The following is a 21,116-nucleotide window of genomic DNA, read 5'->3' as shown; positions in this document are numbered from 1 at the left end:
ACAAACAGATAATAAATTAATGATATATTAATAATAAATTAATAGATAATTAAATTAAAAGATACTGCATAGGAATAATAATAATATAAATACATAATACTATATAATGATAGGAAAGGCCAACTGGTCGACCTCCTTTTAAAAAATACCATAAAATATAATAAATTAAATAAATAAAATAAAATAACTACACAACTATGTCTTAACGCACCTCCCAAGTAAGGTAACAAAATTGAAAAGGAATCTATGAAGGCACTGCATGCCAGCATTGCCACATAATCACATACCTGTACCAAGTATGGCTGTGGTCACCTGGTCTGCTGCCCTTCCCTACCAGCCCTCTACTCATCCCAGGCATCCTGGTAGGAAACCAGCCACTCCCAGGGACTGAAGAAAGGACTGAGTAAGGAATGCTTTGCTCACAGGTCATGTGTGCAGTTGGCAGGCTTGTCCATTTGGTAGCCCTCCTGCAATAGCTTGTGAAGGTCTTCTGGGGGGATGCCAGGATATGGTGAGCCCCCCAGTGTAAAGATCTCCCAGAGAAGGACTCTAAAGGACCAGCTGCAAGGCAGTGAGGGTAAAGGGCCTATTACTCCTGGCCCATTACTGCAACAGTCCTACATCAGGACATGTCAACAATGGGCAAGGTGGGGCACCAGAATGAAAGGAATGCCACGGTTAGGCTGTTGGCCCAAGTGAGGGACAGAATAGTGTCTGAGCGGACCAGGACTCTAAAGGTTGTGATATGTATTGTATGACTAGGGTCTTGCTGTCCCAACTCTATACCCCAATCCTATGTTGGGACACATACACATCACTCTGGTGGGTATACACTTGGTCAAACAGGGACTCTGGTGCCATCCATTTCACAGGTAGCCATCCCTGGGCAGAGGGAGAGGTGTTGGCTGTCATATATCCCCTGGAGCACTGTACCCCAACCACCCTGAACTGGGGCTCTCATTTGTGGTTCTGCTGCAGTATTCAATGTTGCATAAATAATGAGCCAGGCCAAAGTCTGCAATCTTTATCACATTGTCCTCAGTCACTAGCACATTTTTGGCAGCCAAGACTCTGTGAATATACTGAGGAGTCATGAAAGGAACCTGGGCTAAGTTGACATCTCCCCAGGTAAGCAAGCTTGATGCCCACTCTTCCACCCAGATAGGCCCCACTTGGCCTGTGCTCCACCTCTCTTCACCTTCTGAGAAGCCAGGTAGTCCATGCCCTGGGCCACCTGATAGGCACAGGACACTACATCTTTGCAGGTAAGCTGTTGTTCTGCCAGTCTGGAGGTGTGAGAGTTGGCCATTTGTGCCCACAGCCCTTGGCTGCATACTCCATCAGCACATACAGTGGCCCTGAAAGCACAGGCACCTCAGAGATGTTGTGTGACTCAGAAGCCCCAATCCAACAGTCCACCCACTTGATGCACCTACCTCCCTGTGTGCAGGCTCCCAGAAGGTTGATAATGTTCTCGTGCTTGCCAATAATTTTCATCATCTCCATCAAAGACACCAAAACCAACAAGTCCTGATTACTGGCATCATCTGTGTTAAGAGCAGGGGTGTCAGGTGATGGCCCCATAGTCCCCAAATGCCCTGTATTAATTCTCTCCCTTCTTACTTTTCAGTATTTTCACAGCGCCGTCCATGTTAATGCCAGTAACTTCTGCCCTAAAAACCTGGCCAAAGCAGCCTTCTCCCAGAGGATTGCCAAGTTTTACCCTGGCCAAAGAAGCAGAGGCAGTGAGTATGTGCCCAGCAACCCCAGCCCTCATGGCCCTGTGCCACTGCATCCATAGACAGAGTAACCCCTGAGATCTCACCCTGGACCCTACCTCAGGAGTATTTCATTCCACCTCCAACAGGCTTCTGCCTGGTAGCCATCTAGCCCCCAACCACAGAACTCCACCAAGTACATTGTGTCCCTCACCAGCACTAACCGAGTTCTAGATATTTCCCACTTTGGGTCAGTAGGCAGCTCAAGCTCAGAACTATTAGCCATAACAGTATGTTCTTTTAAGAATGGGTGGATGATGTGGCCAAGAGGTATGTCACAGTTCAAGGAGTAGGACTCCACAGTCACCTGCTTAGATCATTGGGAATAGGTTGGTGCCACACAATGGGTGCTGGGCACTGCAAAAAGAGTTGTTGTGGTATAACTCTCAGGAGGGGCGAGGCCAAGTCTATGTGAGGCATAATGTAGGGCCAAGAAGAGGGATGCTCATACAGTGGTTACTAAAGACTCAAACTTGTTTTGCATTTCAGAGTAACTTGGGGTCCATGTGGAAAAGAGGAACAGGGAATGATCAGCCCATCTGACTGCAGAGAAATGTCTCCTGGCAGGCCCCAGGCACTGATGGGACTCTAGGAGGCTCAAGGCACGACAGAAAGATCAAAATCTGGTATCTATTTCAGTTACCTGTCCCTCAGGTGTGAATCCAGAACTCCCGTGAACAGCAGGAGGGCTCAGGCCCTTTCTTGTGGCTCTATGCAGGTAGCAGAGTGTCACAGTTACCGCCATCAAAATTGAGAGGGAGAAGCCTACCCAGAAGCTGATGGTGCCTGTGGATAAGCTGCCAGCTCTCTCTCAGCTGCAAAGACATGAATGTTGGGGCTTCATCCAGCCTTATTGGACTTCCCATGAGCCTGAAACCCAGGCACCTGTGGGGAAGAGACCCTGGATAATCAGAGCTGGGTGACCTACATCCCCACTCACCTTGGTGGACAAAAACACCTGTGAGTCAGTAGAGACCAGACTCAGGAGAGAAGCTTGGCAGAGTCAGAAGCACCCACACCACCCACAAGGCTACCAGGAGATCCCAGATCATCAAGGCAGGACTGTGGAAACCCAGCTGGAGGTTTGAGGGCAAGGCCTTTGTAAGACCAAGATGGGGCAGGTTGATGTTCCCATACCAAGCACAAGACCAGGGTGATTACCAAAGGATGGGCTGCAGTAAGCCATAACTGTCCCCCTGTTGTCCCTGGAAGCTTTGTTGTATTCTGAGACAGCACCACAAGAGGACAGACACAGCAGCAGCAGCAGAAGCAAGTACCTGGCAGAACCTTCAGCCATGCAGAGTGATGGGAAACCCAAAATAATTGCCTGCCAGGCAGGTGTATTCCCCTGAGTCCTCAAAGGTGATATTGCACAAGGACAGAAATTCTAGCTCCTGGTCAGCAGTGTTAATGCCTGATGTCTACAAAGAGAGAACAGCGAGCAATAGGCAAGCACCAGCACTTCACCACAGCACAGTCCACATGGAGATGATGCAGTCAGGCTTCAAGGGAAATATCACCTTTGCCACCACCACAGCCCTACCACAGCCATGGAGGCTCAGGGCCCTCTGCATCCTTTGCCAAGCCACTGAACCTGAAGTCAGTCTCTCGATTGGTAGGCAATTCCCTGTCCCAAAGTCAGCAACAGGCAGGTGAGAAGCATGGCACCACCAAGAGGCAACATGCAGAGTTAGAACAGAAAAAGGAGATGTGCAGAAGGAAAGATGAGTAGACAGATGTATAGACAGGAACCCAGAGGCATCAGTGTCAGCCAGAGAGGAGTAGAAAGTCTATGTTTTCAAACAGCTGTGCTCAACCACTGGCAGGTTCTAAGGACCTTCTAAGCATGCAAGTGGAGTATGAAAGAGGATGCACAGGCCTGAGGGGCTTTGAAGGAGGAAGTAAGTCAGTGCTGGCTGGGAGCTACTACTATTATCAAGGCATTACAAGGGGAATGTGAGTCATAGGTAGGATCAAGTAGGAAAGGGTGGTGCAAGGCATTTGGGCAGGTACACAGCTGGGACACTGGAGCTGGAGCTTAGCAAGCCAGGTAGGCACAGGACAGTCATCATTTGCTTAAGGCCTGTGAACATGAAGCCAAAATGCCTTCTCAGCCATGCCTTCGAAATTGATGGCTCGGCAGCCTATCCTACTTCAACACATTGCCTGGATGGAGTTGTGCATCTGCCTCCAGAGTCTCACTGATCCAGAACAGTAAGGACATCTTAAGCCAGCTCCAGAAGAAAATGAGAACAAGGTGGGATAAGGTAGATCCCAAAGAATGGGCTGGGACCAGGCAGCAATAAATAAATAAATAATAAAGTTAAACAAAGAAATATAAACATGAATATAATCAACGTGGAGTAAAATAAAAAAGGGACAGCAGTGCTGGGGATCTGACTTTTGAGGAAAGGGTTAAGCCCTGTGCTCCAGGGAACTCCATGCCATTCAGGTCTCATTTTTATTTTATTTATTATTATTTTATTTTATTTTCACTCTCATGACCTTCTGATTTGGGATCCAGGGAAAGAGTTCGGCCACTTGTCTCAGTCAGTCATTGGCTGTGTTTGTCTCTTGCCCAGCACCTGGCTAGCTATGTGGAGCAGTGGGGACTCAGGGTGCATCCAACTAGCCCACGGAGGGCTCCCTGCTGAAGTCTGTGCTCCTGCAGAGGTCCCACTTGTGCTGCTTGCCAGTGAGATACAGCATGGGGTGGGAGTGCTTGAGGGGTAGTGTAAACTTAGGGAGCAGGAGACCAAGCCACCCCCAGGAACAGAAAGGGCAACCACCAGCCCTGCTGGGAGAAGCTTCCAGAAATGGGTGTTGGGGCATGCAGTGTCACATAAGCTAGGCTCTGGTTGGGCCCCCAGCACCATCTCCCTGGCCTTGAGCCTGCAAGTCCTATCCCCAGGCCTGGTCCCTGCAGAAACCTGAAAAAATCTGGAGCTGTCAGGTGAGGCCAAGAGCTTGTGGAAGTGGCTCATGGGAGTGGAGAGAACACAGCATGATACTGTGTTGGGCAAGCAGATGCCATATCCATGACCGCTGTGGGAGCCCTTAGCATTTGAGGTCTGCACCACGAGCCCATGAGCCCTGTACTGTGATTCCCTACAGCCTGGCCACAGGAATACACACACACACACACACACACACACACACACACACACACACACACACACCAGGTGTTGCTGAGTCACCACCTGCACATCGAGAATGGCAAGGCTGCTGACTGGAGATGTAATTGTGGCAGCTACAGGGGGCAGGGGCTGGTTCAGGACTGGTGAAAAGGAGGAGGACATGGTCCCCTGCAAGACTCAAAACTGCACATGTGCAAGGCTGCTGGTGACTAGCCACCACATAAGGTACACTTGCCACCTCCCTCATACTAAGTATCTGTTGAAGGACTCAGCACATGAACCTCCCCATCCCACTCATCATAACCCCCAAGAGTGTTTTTGCCACTTTGAGCCTAGGGTCCCACCTTGACTTCAAGCAAGCAGGAGCTGTATGTAGCTTTTGGCAATGCAGACCAGACCATGGATGACTGCAGGGACTGCCTCTTCAAGGGCCAATAAATAGACAGGTATTTATTCCTTCTGGAGCTCCTAGTGGTCGTGACTTCCATAGCAAAAGCAGCTTCCCTGGCTTCCCAAGGGTGAGACTTCTCCATGAGCCTGCTAAACAACCCACCATCCTACAGCTGCCCTCCACAGGGGCCACATCACTGTGCCATATCAAAGGTTCCTGAGAGGTCTTGTTTCCCAAGGTTCCTGAGCCTCCTTTTTTTTTTGCCCTGGCCTGGGCACTGGGGAGCAGTTGTGCCTGCTCAGGTTCTGCTGCATTCATCTCAAAGGACCCACAGGCACTTTGGCCAGATCCTAATTTCCTGAGAAGGTCATTTACATGTGGGCACCCTGAGCCACCCAGGACCCTCTGGACCTCCCTTCTCCTGCAAGGAGTGTGGGCACCTTCACATGCTTCTGAGGCCCTCCTCCTTAACGTCTTTGAGGAATTTCTCATCAACCTCTCTTTGCAGCTGATTTTGAATTTTTTCTTTTTCTATCTATTTGCACATTAAAGTTAAATATTGACGCCAAACTCAGCATCCACCTGACATTTCCTACAAGAGTCCCGGCCTGGTCTCTCTCTCAGCTGAGTTTCCAGGGGCCTCGGCAGCACACTCCAGAATCTTTCCCGGCAGGTAGGTTTTTCTGTTCCTCCTGCCAGCTCCCAAGTCATGACAAGGAGACTTAATTATGAAAGTTCAGCCCATAGCATAAGCTTGTCCCGCTAGCTCGTATAACTTAAATTAACCCTTTTCTGTTCCTCTTCACATTGTCACATGACTTGTGACACCCACCTGGTCTCCTGCATGTTTTGTTCCCTCTCTGTCTGACTGTGGACTCTGCCTTTCTTCTTCTCAGTGACCTCTGTCCCACCTATACCTCCTGCCTACCTAATGGCCATTTGTCTTTTTATTAAAACAATAAGAAGGCTCCTTGGAAAAGACACATCTTGACAGTGCACAAAAAGATTATTCCACAACAGTTCCCCAGAGGAGCAGAAACTGCCAAAAGTGACATCAGCTTCCCCAACATGGAGATGCATTCTAGAATATTCTTCCCAATGATCTTCCCACATCCAACAGACAAATCTCCTTTCTACACTTTGGCTGTGCATGTACAAACCAGTTTGGGAGTGTGGGAGGCATACTGATTAAAGCCATGACAACCTGAGTTTGATTCCCCAGGTCCCACAAGATGGAAGGAGGGAAGTGAGTCTCATGCACTGTGGTTCACACACCAACATACAAAATAACTTAAATTGTAACAAATTTCTTTTTAAAAATTGTGATGTTTATCCTGGCGAGTAGTGGTACATGCCTCAACACTCGGAAGGCAGAGGAATGCAGATCTCTGTGAGGTGGAGGCTTCCATGGTCTACATAGCCAGGTGAGGTCATCCAGATCTGCACAGTGAGTCCCTGTCTCAAAAATCAAACAAACAAAACCCACCAATTCCATGACCACCACACCATCTGTCTGCCTCTCAGGCTGTCCAGCACTGCCCCAACCAGACCACCCTCCCTGCTTACTGGTCCTTGCTTTCACTGTACCACCCTGGCATGTCTCCAAGACAGCCCTACACACGCTGCCCCATTCCCTGGGAGACACTCCTCATCCACTTGGGAGATGCTTTCCAGGGCTCCCTCTATGTGTCCTCACCCCCTGGACTGCCCTGGCTGTGGCTATCCTTAATATACCCAGGAGAGGCTAGTGGCCAAAGCTGGTGTTGCCTTTTATACTTCCTGGATGTCAGGCTGAGCATCTTCCAGGCTTCCCAAGACATTAGGTGCTCTGAATTGATCCGAAGATTCTCCATGGAATGTGTGGCAGTGAACTTCTGGTGTCGTGTAGCTGCTGACACCAAAACCTCAAGCATCATGGTCCAGACATCTTCCTGTGTATATGGATCTGGCCTCAACTCCAGACACAGAAGACTTGAATGTAAATGGATCACCGTTTGAACACTTAATTACCAACCTCCTACCCCAAGAAACCTGGGTTCCTCACATACATCTGGATACCTATTGAAGGCCCTGATTTCTCCTTCCAGTGAAGAGACTAAACCAAGAGACTTCTCATTGACATCCTGCTAGATTAGGGCTTGTGAGGCATGAAAAGACCATGTTGGCCTCTTCTCCGTCCATCTCAAATTGGTTTTATGTTTCCAGATTTTGGGCATCTCATGCTGGGTTCTGCTGCTCCCAGAAATGAGTACATCATTTGAGGCTAGCCCTGCCCCCAAGGACAGGATGGAGGAAGGGTCCCTGCAGACAGAATTTTTTTTTATGTTGCTGAGCATGTAACCTAGGGTGTTTAGCATGTGATGTGACCCTGAGCTACATCCCTTCAGAGTTGTGTGTACTTGCCTCTCTGAACCTCAGTTTCTTCTTTTCTCTCTTCCTCTTCTCCATACCCCTTTTCAGAAAGCTTTGTGTGTGTGCATGTGCAGAAAACATCTATGCCATGTCTTGCTCTATCACTCTCCATCTTACTTTTCAGACAGGATCTCTCTCTGAACCTGGAGCTCACTGATGGTGTATGTGCACAGACCAGTGAACCCCAGAACCCAACCTGGCCTAGAAATTGCAATCTTTCTGCCTTAGCCTCCAAATCCTTGGGGTGACAGGCATGCCCACTACTACATCTTAACAGTGGGTCTCCAATGAACAGAGCCTGTGAAAATTCCCCAGAGTGTTTTGGACACCAAGGAAGTTCACAGGCACCCTGCAGAGGCCTGATCATCCCCCTCATAACTCACACCTGGAGCTTTGAGGACCAGTGAACAGTACCTCCAAGGCTCCATGGACTTTACCTTACATCAGGTACTCAGTGTCAGGTCTTAGGAAGGGCACAAACCCCTCAGAAATCCCCAGATGTCCCTATATTCACAGGGAGGTCTTATTTCTGTACCTCACTTTACTCCATGCCAAGCAAGGAGCTGGGAGAAGGAAGGCATCCATATGGCAGGGTGGCTATCCCAAGAGGACTTGGGGTATGCTGGGAAGCAACAAGTATTGATGTGGCCTTTATAAGATTTAGTTACAATAAACAATTACTTACGTATGTCTTTATTTATTTGAGATAGGGTTTCACTAAGTAACCCTGGATGTCCTGGAACTCACTATGCAAATCATCTGTCTTTGAACTCACAGAGATCAGCCTACTTGTGCTTCTTGGAGTGCTAGGATTAAATTCTTGGACCACCATTCATAGCCTTGTGTGTGTGTGTGTGTGTGTGTGTGTGTGTGTGTGTGTGTGTGCGCGCGCGTGCCTGTGCACATACACAGATGCCAATGTACACATATAGAGGACAGATGACAACTTGAAGGAGTTCATTCTCTCTTCCACCATGTGGGTCCTGCAGAATGAACTCAGGCCATCAGGGTTGGTGGTGAGCACCTTCATCTTGCTGGCAAATTCTGGCCTTTTCTGACAGAGCTAGGAATCCTTGGGATGGACTACTCTCCTACCAAACACAGAGAAGAAGTAGTGGGTGGCTTCAGGAAGGGCTAAGAGCTCCATTTGGAGGTGATGTGAAGGAGGGCTTATGTGACTAGCCAGCAGGAAACAGCTACTGGGTCCACAGATGTTTCCTGGGCTGGGAGGGGTGGGGGCACTAGGGGTAGGTGTAGGGCTAAAGCACAGGACCGTCTCTTCTCCATCTTTGTCCCAGTTCTTTGTGAGGCATCTTGGAGAGACAGAGAGACATCGACAGTATACTCAGACCTCCTGAGCACACACGGAGACCTCTCATGGGCACCGGGATAATCAAAGAGAAACTAGTGGGGCTGGGGTGGGAGCTCTGCTGTAGGTATAGTCTTCTATTTGGCAAAGCTCCGGCAGCCAGGGGTGGGGCTGACAGGGCAGGAAACCCCAGGCTGCAGCCCAGAATGGTGCCTAACCCTGGCAGCATGTGTTGGCTATGGTTGTGTCCATTGGTGTTGGGGCAGAGGGCAACCAGACCCCCAGTGTCTGTGCTGATGGAGAAAGTATGGAGGGAAGACATGGTGTGTGACTCTGTTCCTTGAAGGGTTGGATCAGAAATGGAGCTACAGCTGGGCAGTCTTCCAGCCTTAGGTACATAAGCCCTGATCCTTTGGGGCTGGTTTATATTCTTCCTGGGTGCTGCTGTGGGGACACTGAGGCACCCACAGTGCCTGAAACTCCAAAGGTTACCCTCCTTTTGTCTTGTGTCCCCATAGCAGGGCATGCATTGGTTGACTGTGACCTCTCTCTCCCAATAACGGCACTCTAGGTCCCACATCTGGACTCAAAGAGTCAAAGCCCCAGCACAGCTTCATCCCTAGGGACTTCTGGGCATGTTCTGACAGTGACTGGCCCATTGGGGAAGGCCTATTGACTGCCTGCCCAGTGGACACAGATGCCGTCTATGGCCACGTGTTGCTGCAGTCAGCCTGGACTGGTGCCTGGCCCTGGTGCATCCTCTGCTGGCTGCCATGTCTGTTTGGTGGCCTGACTCTCCTCAGCCACCCTGGTCTTGCCTCTCACTCTGCAACAGCAGACCTTCAGGTTGCCTGGCTCAAATCACATGCTGAGTCACAACAATGCTCTACTCTGGCTAAATCAACATGCCTCTGGCAACCAAAGGCAACCTGTGTGCATGGTAGCCATGAACTAAGATTGACAGCACTGATACTGGCTTTGGTGCTGTCCTCTTTCCCTGCCTGCAATGTGCTGATGATGCTGCAATACTTGAACGCCAGCCCCTATGTGCCTAGCCTGACACTCAGCACACTCAACAGCTGTATTCACACTTTCAATTTCTACTCCATGTCCCAAGAGTACAAGGACAAGGTACAGGCCATATTGTGTTGCCAGCCTGAGGCCAGGAGCTCCTCTCACGCATCCAGGGAGCACAGAATCCAAGGGACTGCCATTTTATACTCTATACTTCTGTGACAGGTGGGCAAGGCGAGAGGGAGGTGTTAAGGTTTGATAAGATATCCCCTCAAACCACATCCCTACTGAGCCCTCAGGACATAGGCTTATTTGGGAAACAGTTAGCATGACCATCATTAGTGGAGTTGAGGTCCATAGGAGAAAGGCTGATGGCAATGTACTTCTAAAGGGAGAGCAAAGGGCCTGGGTTCTGTACATCTGTCATCACAGCACTAGGGAGGGGTGAACAAAAGAGGATCAGGAGCTCAGGGTTATCCTTGACTACATAGTGAATTCGAATTCGGAGCTAGAATGAACTCTGTGAGACACTGTCTAAAAACAAACAAAAACCCACACAGGATACAGTAACAGAGGGCAAGAATGTGTGAGTACAGAGGCAGAAAAGAGTAAAGAGTCTACAAGCTAAGGGGTGCTGATGGTGACTGGGCCCACCAGAAACCAGAAATGAGGCAGTTTCTCCCTCAGAGCATCAGAGGAACTCAACCCTGGACACTGATCTTGTCAAGGTGCCTCTCAGAACTTTGAGATGATAAACCTCAAACATTTGTGCTTTGTATATTTGTGCTTGCTAGGTGTGTTTGCATGCATGCATGAGCCTGTGGGTCCATGAGGAGGTCAGAGGATGCCAGGAGTCTTCTTCATGTCCTTGTCCACCTTTAAAATTTTTAAACTTTATTCCATGTGTGTGTTCTGTCTGTATATGTGTCTGTTCACTACATGTGTGCCTGGTGCCCAAAAATAGGTCATAAGAGAGTGTCAGATCCCCTGGAACTGGAGTTACAGAAGGTCGTGAGCTGTCATGTGGATGCTGGGGATGGCATCCTGTTCCTCAACAAGAGCAGCAGATACTATTAACTGCCTAGCCATGTCTACAGCCTCCACCTTAATTTTTGAGATTGGGTTACTTAGTGGATCTGAAATACATTGCCTCTGGCTAGGCTGGCCCAACAGCAAGTTCCTGGATTCTGCTGCCTGTGTGTAACATTCTTGCCTTTTACATGAGTTCTGGGGATTCAGACTCAGGTCCTTATGCATGCCCAGTAAGTACTATTCACTGAGCCATCGTGTCTTCCCTCTGTGCTTAGTTTTTAAAAGCCACCTGGGTCCTTCGTGGTACTCTGCTATGGTTGTCCTAAAATGCTACAAGGGGTGAAAGAAGATTCCTGAACCTCTGCTCTTGGTGTCCCTGCACTTAACAAGTTCTCTCCCAGACTGGCAAGATGGCTCAGTGAGTAAAGGCACCTGCTGCCAAGAGTGCGGGCCTGAGTTTGATTCCATGGGTTCAAATGGCAGAAGAGACAACCCATTCCTTGCAACTTGTTTCCTGACCTTCAGGAATGTGCTGAGGCATGCACATGCATAACAGTCCCTTATGTCCTAGACTAAAGACCAGTCCTCCCCTGACCCCAAAGACAAGCTGCAGATGGAGCAATGGCATCTCAAGGACCTGGACCACCTGTCACCAGGCCCTGCTCACAAACAGGCTTGTGTCCTCTGGACTAGACCTACATTCCATTGTTTGCCAAAGACAGAAGATTGTGACTTCAGGGGTCAGTTATACTTACCAGTGACCTCTACAGCAGCAGGCACAGGACTAGGCCCCTGCTATGTAGATAACATAGACTTTCCAGTCTGCAGCAACCTTGGGCCTCATCTTTCAAGTGTATGGGGTCTCTACAGATTTCTCTTAGATCTGCTAGGAAGGAGAGCATCTTCCAGGTGCCAGGAGAGGGGAACTCAAGTAGGGGGGTCTACAAGTATCCCAGCCCATAGCATTAAGTTGGAGAGTGTTGTGAGGGGATTCTGTTGACCATACCATATACCATGTTATTCCTGGACCACCACAGAGTGTGCAGGCACTATGATAGCTATGGGTACAACCTGGCATCTTGCTCTAGGACATCATTGCAGGTGTTTAAGGTGGAAGCTATTGGCCCCCTATCTGGGGAACAGTGGTTGAGTAGGACAGCTAGTGGACCTGATGACCCACACTGCTTAGATCTGGATGCTATCTCTAGGACAAGCCTTCATCAATTGCCACCTCTCAGGTACATTTTGGGGTGGTATTTCAAGCCCTACTCTGTATGGTGGCTATGTGGCCTAAGCTAGTTGTTGTAGTTTTCTAGGCTAGTCTTGGAGAGCCCAGGAACAGAGGTGAGCAGCCTTCCTTATGGAAACAGCTTAACAACTTTGTTGTTGATTGACTGTATGATCATCATAGACACCAGCCCCTGCAGGCTCCCCCCACTGCCCTTAAAACCCACCCCTATTCCTCAGCCTCCACACCAGCTCTCTACTTTCTGCCACTTACCCCTTGACCATTGCCCACACTGGATTCCATGGTTCCAGGAGTCCCTGTCAACCATAATCACACTGACTCACAGGAGCCAACCATGAGGAACACTTGGGATATTGCTTCACTGGCACCTTGAGCTGCTCCCCTCCTTAAATAACATGTTGTGATTGAGCCTCCCAGGACCTCCAAAATTTTCCAAGATATATTTTCTCCAGGGTTCATTGAATCTGAAGACATCAGCATTGGCTATAATAAAACAGACTTAAAGACTCAAAATACTTAATATTTCTGAAAATTAGATTTGAGGTTCCAATTTTGAAGAAATTCAGATGTCTTCAAGGTGGTTTCATACACAGATGGCAGGACTTGCCCAGCAGATGTGGACCTGGTGATGTTGAACTGCTGTTCCCACAGAATCCTCTTTTTTTTTAAGACAGAGTTTCTCTGGTTGTCCTGACTGTCCTGAAACTCACTATGCAGACCAGGCTGGGTTCATATTCAGGGATTACAAGCATGGACTGCTATGTCCAGCTCTACAGATCCCTCTTAAGAACCATTACCCTGCAGAGGGATCAGAAGTTCAAGTTTACCCTCTGCTACATAGCCAGTTTGAGGTGAGCCTGGGCTAGATGAGATCCTGTCTCAAAAAGCAGAAAGAGTGAGAAGAGAAAGAGAGAAGACACCACTATAACTATCCCCGGTTGGGAGGATATTGCTGGTTTATATGAAGGCATGCTCCTCCTCCTGCAAGACTAGAACTGCCACCAGGTTTTGGTGACAGGAATGTCCACTGTTCAAGAAGCTGTTGATGACTGGGTATGTTGGCTCATGCCCTTAATACAGCACTCAGAGGCAGAAGCAGGAGGATCTCTGTGAGTTTGAGGCCAACATGGTCTACAGAGTGAGTTCCAGGACAGCATGGGCCACATAATAAGACTTTGATGCAAACAAAAAGTGGCTGGCAGAGCAGTGCCTGTGATTATCTGGGCTATGAAGGGCAGGATTAATTTATTTTAAATCGTCTTATTCCTGCATGCTTTCCAAAAACTCTAGCCTAAGCTGCTACTTGCCATGGACCACTAGACGGAGGGAGAACAGGGTGAAGGTACTCACGTTAAGTGAGATTCGGCTAGTGACAGACAGACACAGACACGAGAATATGCTGTGAAGCTGCTGCAATTTTACACAAACCAAGCAGTGAATTTTATACAGTTATTTGAGGAAACATGGCAATCGGCCAGTAGGGTGACAGACATAGAATCAACACAATTTTTCTCAGAATGACTAACAGATCTCATGAGTACAGCCTTTATTTCCCCTTTTGTGGTTCCTCATCCAGACAGAGAACATTACAGCCCTAGCTGTAGCTTTCCTTCTACATAATCATTAAACATTTGTTCTGTATCAAAATTAAACCTATCCCACCATAGTTCTAACCATGGTCTTATTTGTGTGAAAATATTTTAACCTTTGCCTGCAAGTGAGAAGGCACTAGGGGGTCAGGACCTAGCTAATCTTTCCCTGAACTGTAACTTATGTCACTCTGTTTTCATACCATTATGATTCATCCATCAGTTCCCATGTTTATCATAAGCTCCCATGAAAGGTAATGGTTCTAAATAAATACTATGTCTAGGAATAAAGTTAGGGGGTTTCCACCATCACCCCTTGATGAGAAACTCTATTTGCCTCTGGATAATTTTTGTAGGAATGGCTAATTCCTGTAACTGCTTCCTCGCAGCTGATGTCAGCTGCACGTGTGGATTGCCTATGAGTACCTGTACCTTTACTTTCATTTTCTCCTCGCTAGAGTATTCATCCTTCTGAATCATAAGTTGTTTTTGTTCTAAATCATTCATGAATATCCCTAAACTTTTGGGACCCTCTTAAACTGTTTGCCTAAGAGCTTGAGTCATAGGTGGGGGTATTGAAGCCACTTTTGAGGAATCATAACTCTCTTTATGGGGCACATCAGGAACATTATGGGTTAATTTCCTAGAATCAATACACAAGGAAACAGCAATAATCACAGCTGCAAAGAGAAGAAGGCAGAGTGCCAGCCAGCCTCTGCAAGCAAATCTGCGTGGTTCCGTGTAGCCTGGCACCAAGAGTTGGGCAGATTGATGAGGGGTCGCTGGGGGCATAGACCCGAGGCAGCGAGCCCCCATTTCCCACATAACTACCTCATCCAAGGCATTTGTCACACAGGCAACACCGTCATGTGTGTGGCAGCTACTCAAGGTTTGAGGATCCTTCATTTCCAAATTTGAAAATTTTTCAGGGCACCAATGTGACAGTGCAAGTGGAAAGCTCCACAACTCACCCCACGTCATCCATCTTGGGCATAGAGGCACACTAAAAATTGTGTAGAATTACTTTCAGGCTGTGTGCATGAGGTGACTATGAGGTAGACATGAATTTCAAATGTAGCTATGGATCCCATGCCTTCACTCTCTCCTTTTTTGTATGCAGATATGCCCCAATCAGAAATCTCGAACAGCTCTGGTAGCAAGCATTTCAAGTAAGAGATCTACCCCTGCATTGGTGTTGCAGAATACAAAAAGACATGGAGGCACACTTGTTTAATGACAGGGCAATGCACAAATTTAAATGGTTGGAATTGTATATTTGAGCACAAGTGTGTCTTTTAGGAGTGAAAAGGTAAACTTTTGTTGAGCAATTGCTTGGTGCAAGGCTCTAGTAGAGGCAGGCATGATGATGGGGGCAGGCAACAGGAAGGAAAAATCCAGACAATGTGGTTCAATGTGGCCCATATTTTCCAGGACTCTTGGCAGTAAAATATGTCAAGTCCCAGGACAAACATCCTTAAAACTCGTGATACTTCTATGTCTATCTTAGGAAGGGTTTCTATTGCTGTGAAGATACACCATGACCACAACATTTCTTATAAAGGAAAAATATTTAATTGGGACTGGCTTAAAGTTTCAGAGGTTCAATCCATTATAGTCCGTTATCATCATGGTAGGACAAGGCAGCATGCAGACAGACATGTTGCTGGAGAAGGAGCTGAGAGTCCTACATTTTGATCCAAAGGCAACAGAAAATCAACTGAACTAGGCATAGCTTGAGCATAGGAGAACTCAAAGCCAGACTCCACAGTAACATACTTCCTTCAACAAGGCCACACCTACTTCAATAAGGCCACACCTTCTAATAGTGCCACTCCCTATGGGCTTATGGGGCCAATTACATTCAAACTACTACAATGTCTAAGGCAGAGTCCATCATCAGGAATAGCCGGATCCATGAACTATCAGGACTCTACTGCTCATGACATTCCTTCTCTCTCTCTCTCTCTCTCTCTCTCTCTCTCTCTCTCTCTCTTTCTTCATCCCTCCCTCCCTCCCTTGAATTCACAGAGATCCGCCTGGTTCTGCCTCCCAAGTGCTAGGTTTAAAGGTATGGGACACCACCGCCTGGCCAGACCTTGCAATTCTTTTTTTTAAGATGTATTTATTTATTATTATTATGTATACAGTATATATGACTGCAGGCCAGAAGAGGGCACCAGATCTCTTTATAGACGGTTGTGAGCCACCATGTGGTTGCTGGGAATTGAACTCAGGACCTCTGGAAGAGCAGTCGGTACTCTTAACCTCTGAGCCATCTCTCCAGCCCCCTCAATTCTTATGTTGTATTGTTAACATGAAGGTGTTGCTGGCTTGGGGTAGATATAGACAAGTCCCAAGAGAAGAGAAGAGATTTTTTGGACAGAATGATGGTGGCGGATGAAGAAATGAATTGGATGAAAGAACTCCGTGTATCTAGATTCATTCCCGCGGTACTGGTAGCATCACTTCTGTGCATCCTGGGATAGTATAATATTAAGGCTGGTCCTATAATATTATACAAAATATAGGCAATGTTCTTAGGAAGAATTATGCTAACCCAGAATTCTATACCCAATTAACAACTGGTCAAGTATGAGAATAGAATCAGAATGAGACAAAGATTCTGAGATATCCTAACTTTAATCACAAAGGTTGGAGGATGAAAAGCAGGAAAGATGTCAAAAGTCCATAAACTAATAACCTGAGGCAGAGAACAAATCAACATTTTAGGAGCTAAAGAGATGTCTCAGTGGTTAAGAGCACTGCTACTCTTTCTGAGGTCCTGGTTTGGTTCCCAGCACACACAAGGTAGCTTACATCCATCTTTAACTCTTGTTCCAGGGAAGCCAATGCCCTGTACTAACCTCTGTAGGTGCTCAGCAGGTATGTGGGTCAGACACATGTAGACACAATTCATATAGGTAAAATAAATTTTCCCTTTTCCCTACTGGATACAGTGATCATGGCCTACATAGTAAGTTTGAAGCCAGTTTAGGCTACATGAGACCTTGTCTTAAAAACAAAAAGGGGCTGGAGATAGCTCAGTAAAGTGCTAATCATGAGGACATAATTCCAGTTCTCAGAATCTATGTAAAACATGCTGGTTGGGGATTTAGCTCAGTGGTAGAGTGCTTGCCTAGCAAGCTCAAGGCTCTAGGTTCAATCCTCAGCTCCAAAAACCACAAAACAACAACAACAAAAAAATTCATGGTACCACACACTTGGAATCTCAGTCCTAAGAAGGCACTGACTGCTGATCCCTGGGATTCCCCAGCTAGCCAATCTAGCTTACTTAGCAAGTTCTAAACAAGTGAGAGTTCCTGCCACAAAATAATGATGAATGGCACCTGAGCAATGACATCTGAGGCTATCCTCTGACCTTTGACTTCACTCACTCACTTACACACACACACACACACACACACACACACACACACACAGTTAAAAAAGAAATGTAAATGCCTGTGTAATCTGTAAGTTTGAAAGCAAATTTTCTTTCTTTCTTTATTCTTTTTTCTTTTCTTTTCTTTTTTTTGTGGCCAGAGAGTTTTGACAGTGGGACATTTTTAGTTAAACTATCATCGGTTGAGAAGCTTTTTCTTTATCAATAAAACTCGAGATGAATTGCTTATACTATCATTTCAAGTCAAGGATGTTTTATGCTTAAATTGCTGCCAGAGTCACAAGAAATTGGATGATAAATTAATATGTGACACAGATAAAAATAAGGTCAAGTTTTCTTGTTATAAGAAAAAACCCACAATGCACTGTAATGGAAAATACTTAATTAGATCATTCATCCAGTCAATAGCTCGTTGTCCAGTGTCTCTTTAGCATAGGTACTGTCAAGGCAGGGTTTTCTTTCTTGTTCTTCTCTTCTCTCTCAGTCCTCTTTCTCTTCTCTCTTTGTGTCTACCAACATTTCTTTTCCTCCCCCAAAACTTCGTCAACAATGCTGTCACAGCCGTCATGCCCTCTGATTCTCCTGATGATAGGGAGAAAGGAAGGAAATTGTTTCCCAATGTCCTGGTCCTTCCTTCTCCCTGCTGGCTTTGGTTGTCTTCTGCACAGGGCCTAGAGGAAGAACCAATCTGTGTGGCTAAGCAGAAAGCTTTCATATACTTTTCAGCGGTCTTTGGGAGCATGGGATCTTTGGGGTGTGTGATGAGGGGGCAGGTGACAGAGTTTTGAAACATCTAGACATTCTTCTGAGACCCCTGGTATGGATTCCAGATAGTGGTGTGAGGGAAGGACCCTCACATTTATCCACTCAAGATGCCCCTTCATAGTTCCTGGTGTCATGGTGGCAGTGGTAATAAAACACAGGCTTTCTAGCACCAATAATGACCCATTAGAGCTTCAGGAAAAGCCATCATATTTCTGTAGCATTTGTCTGTCAGCAGGAGACTATTACAGAGCACAAACTCACATTGTATTAGTGTTATCAGTTCCTTATCTCCCAATGGGCTGGCAGTCTGCTGGCCCCACTGGGAGATATAATTCCATACCCAGATTCAAGCATGTGTGAAGGCAGCAGATCTGCAGCGCTGTGTGGCTTGGGACATTCCCCTGGCCTGCAGCCCATGACACACCGTCCTCAGAGATGCTCAGGCTAAGTTTGCTGACGTGGTCGAGCCTGCCTTAGTCTCGGTGGACTGTCAATGGATGCCATTCCAGGACCCACCTTTCCTAGTCCTCACTGTGAGCTGGAGCAGAATCAGGGTTGGCTTATGATCCTAACAACTCCATGGAGTCAGATTCCTCTTCCTGGGCTGGTGGTAAGAAATGTGTCTATACATTGGGTGTTTCCTCCATGGTCTTGTTCTCACCCACACCCTTTATTTCAGGAGCTGTGGGAATGGATGAGGGACAGAGACATAACCAAACTATGAGCTCTCACATCCAATGGACTTAGTGACTAGAGGGTAGACTCTCTAAAACTGCCTGGAATGTCCTATTTAGTGATGAGGCCAGGGGTCAAGTCCTCCTGTGGGACCACAAGTTCTGTTGAGTTTCTCAGCTTGAGAGATGCAAACAGCTTCCTCTTGTGGTTGGTCCTAGAGCATTTAGAAGGAGGAATTTATAGAACTCGAGAGGCATTTCTTAACTATTAGCTTATTTGTGGGGAAAGAAAAATAATGCTGGTGTGAGGAGTCTGTTGCAAGGGAGAGAGGATAAACTCAAGACTGGGTTCTGAAGGAGCAAAGGTTTGATTTGCACCAAACCACAGGCAAGGATAGCCAGGCTGCTGCAAGGTGCCTTGAGGATGGCAGAAGACTCCGGTGCAGATGTTATGATGACATTAAAGACCGAGGCCAGCTATGATGGAACCTAGCAGAGGATGGGTTGGTGTGGATGGCCTGATTTGTGCTTTTTGTCCCAAGGGAAGCATGGATCTTTGGAGCATAGTAGCCCATGTTGAATGACCATGGTTGAGGAGAACCTATCACCACATCATGGCTTAGGGCATGGCTAAGGGCATGAAATTGGCCTCCACCAACTAGCAATTCCTCTTGCCCTCCCAGGAGTTCATCAGGCAGTGAGAAGTGTACACAGATGTCCACATCCCCAGTGGACCTATCTGTAGAGTACATCCAGAGGCTCATGCTACTGATCCCCCACAGCCTCTGAAAGAACTTGCATTCAGGGAAGGAGGCATGGCAAGGAGAGAGTATTGCCTGCAAACATTGAGGAGTGGTTCGAGCAGAAATTCAGACCTCGGCTGACATGCTCTGCCAGTCTTTGTTATGTGACCTGGGGAAGGACATTTCAGCACACATAAAAATGTACGGATCTCTCCGTTTATCAAACCTGATGAGCATTTTAAATAGAGGTGTTTCTCAGCTCAAGATGGGGCTACATCCTCAGCAACCTATCATGAGTTGAAATGATCGTAGGTTGAAAAGGCATTGACTGGTGCTCCCATGATTCGGGGCTGAGTGAAGTCTGTAGCTATTGCTGCCTGGCATATCAAGGCAGTATGGCACACATCTATATCCAAGCAAAATGATTTCTAAAGGTTTTTTGCTGTGTGACCTTTATCCATGAGCTACTCTGCCCAAGGCACTGCTGGGTCCCGGATGCTGGGATTCTCTGGCCAATAGCACAGCCACAGCCACTGCTCTTAAGGGACTTCCAATCTAGTGAGGAGGGGCAGTACCTCACACCAGTACACACGTGTCTGCTAACTATATTAAGCAGCTCGAAACAGTGTGAATGGCTAAAGATTCATTCGGGTGCTGTCTGGGAGGGAGAGAGGGGTCTTCTAGATGGCAGCTAAGGTGATTGGGGGGTACAGAGGGACCCACAGAATCCTGTCATGTGAAGATGTCCCTATAGGCCAAAGATCAGGCTTCATTTCTCATTGTAACAAGAGTCAGTATTTGCGTATTTTCATACCACTGTCAAGCCTGTGTGTGCTTGGAGAATGGACTGGAGAGAGAAAGAATTCAGAGAAGCTGGTCACTGAGGCCTGCACAAGAGATGGGGTCATATAGAAACCAAGGTCAAGGACAGCACCTCCGGATCTCTTTGTCTCTAATAAAATACCTATTTTTTAAAAAACAATGCACGTGTTCTAGGGGTCTTCTGATGGAGCAAACATCCCTATCCATTTCTTGATATCGCCCTATGCTTTCCTCCACTTACTCACACATGAACCCTATCAGTTGCCCTTCACAGCCCTGACTAGTGCATTTAATCCAAGCCAAATACCACACTTGAAGCCTGTGTCTATTCCCCAGACCCCTCCAGAGTGGCTGACCCCTCCTTCAGTTTCCCCCACCTCCCTCCCTGCTTTATCCTAAAAACACAGCACACTCCACTTACACATTATTTTGGTAATAAAATTATGTCTTCCCCCATCACAGTTCATTGTCTTTTGTAGAATATGAGAGAATAAGGTGATAGTCTCTCCTGAGGGCCTTTTCTCCCCTGTTTAAATAATTCTGTATACACACCAGCACGCATACTCATTTGAGCCATCAAATTGATTATTATCCCTGTAGCAGGCACATCCCCACAGACCAAAAAGCCCCACAAGAAGAGTTGGGACTTGACGTATGGTTTATTTTGGTACAGTGGCAGCCCATAATATTCTGGCTCATGGAGATAGACCACGGAGGGATGCAAGTGTGTTGATAGCTGGGAATTCAGGTGTACATTAGAAAGTGTCAACTTGTGCCTCAGAGAAGCTGTGACAAGCA

General features: G+C 47.2%; 1 protein-coding gene across 1 annotated transcript; it reads right to left on the bottom strand.

Annotated features, from left to right (window-relative positions):
• Positions 1-244: 244 nt before the first annotated feature.
• LOC118576390 (fibroblast growth factor receptor 3-like) lies at positions 245-2,004 on the bottom strand. The gene is given in 9 exon segments (XM_036176658.1): positions 245-287; positions 424-561; positions 812-882; positions 960-1,082; positions 1,199-1,285; positions 1,288-1,358; positions 1,437-1,547; positions 1,624-1,724; positions 1,943-2,004. Coding segments are annotated over 9 exon segments (807 nt in total).
• Between the last annotated feature and the right edge of the window lie 19,112 nt (positions 2,005-21,116).

Source organism: Onychomys torridus, unplaced genomic scaffold (genome assembly GCF_903995425.1).
Source record: "Onychomys torridus unplaced genomic scaffold, mOncTor1.1, whole genome shotgun sequence".
NCBI classification, from domain to species: Eukaryota; Metazoa; Chordata; class Mammalia; order Rodentia; family Cricetidae; genus Onychomys; species Onychomys torridus.
Note: the sequence above shows the minus strand (reverse complement) of the source record. Positions and strands in the feature narration are given on the sequence as shown.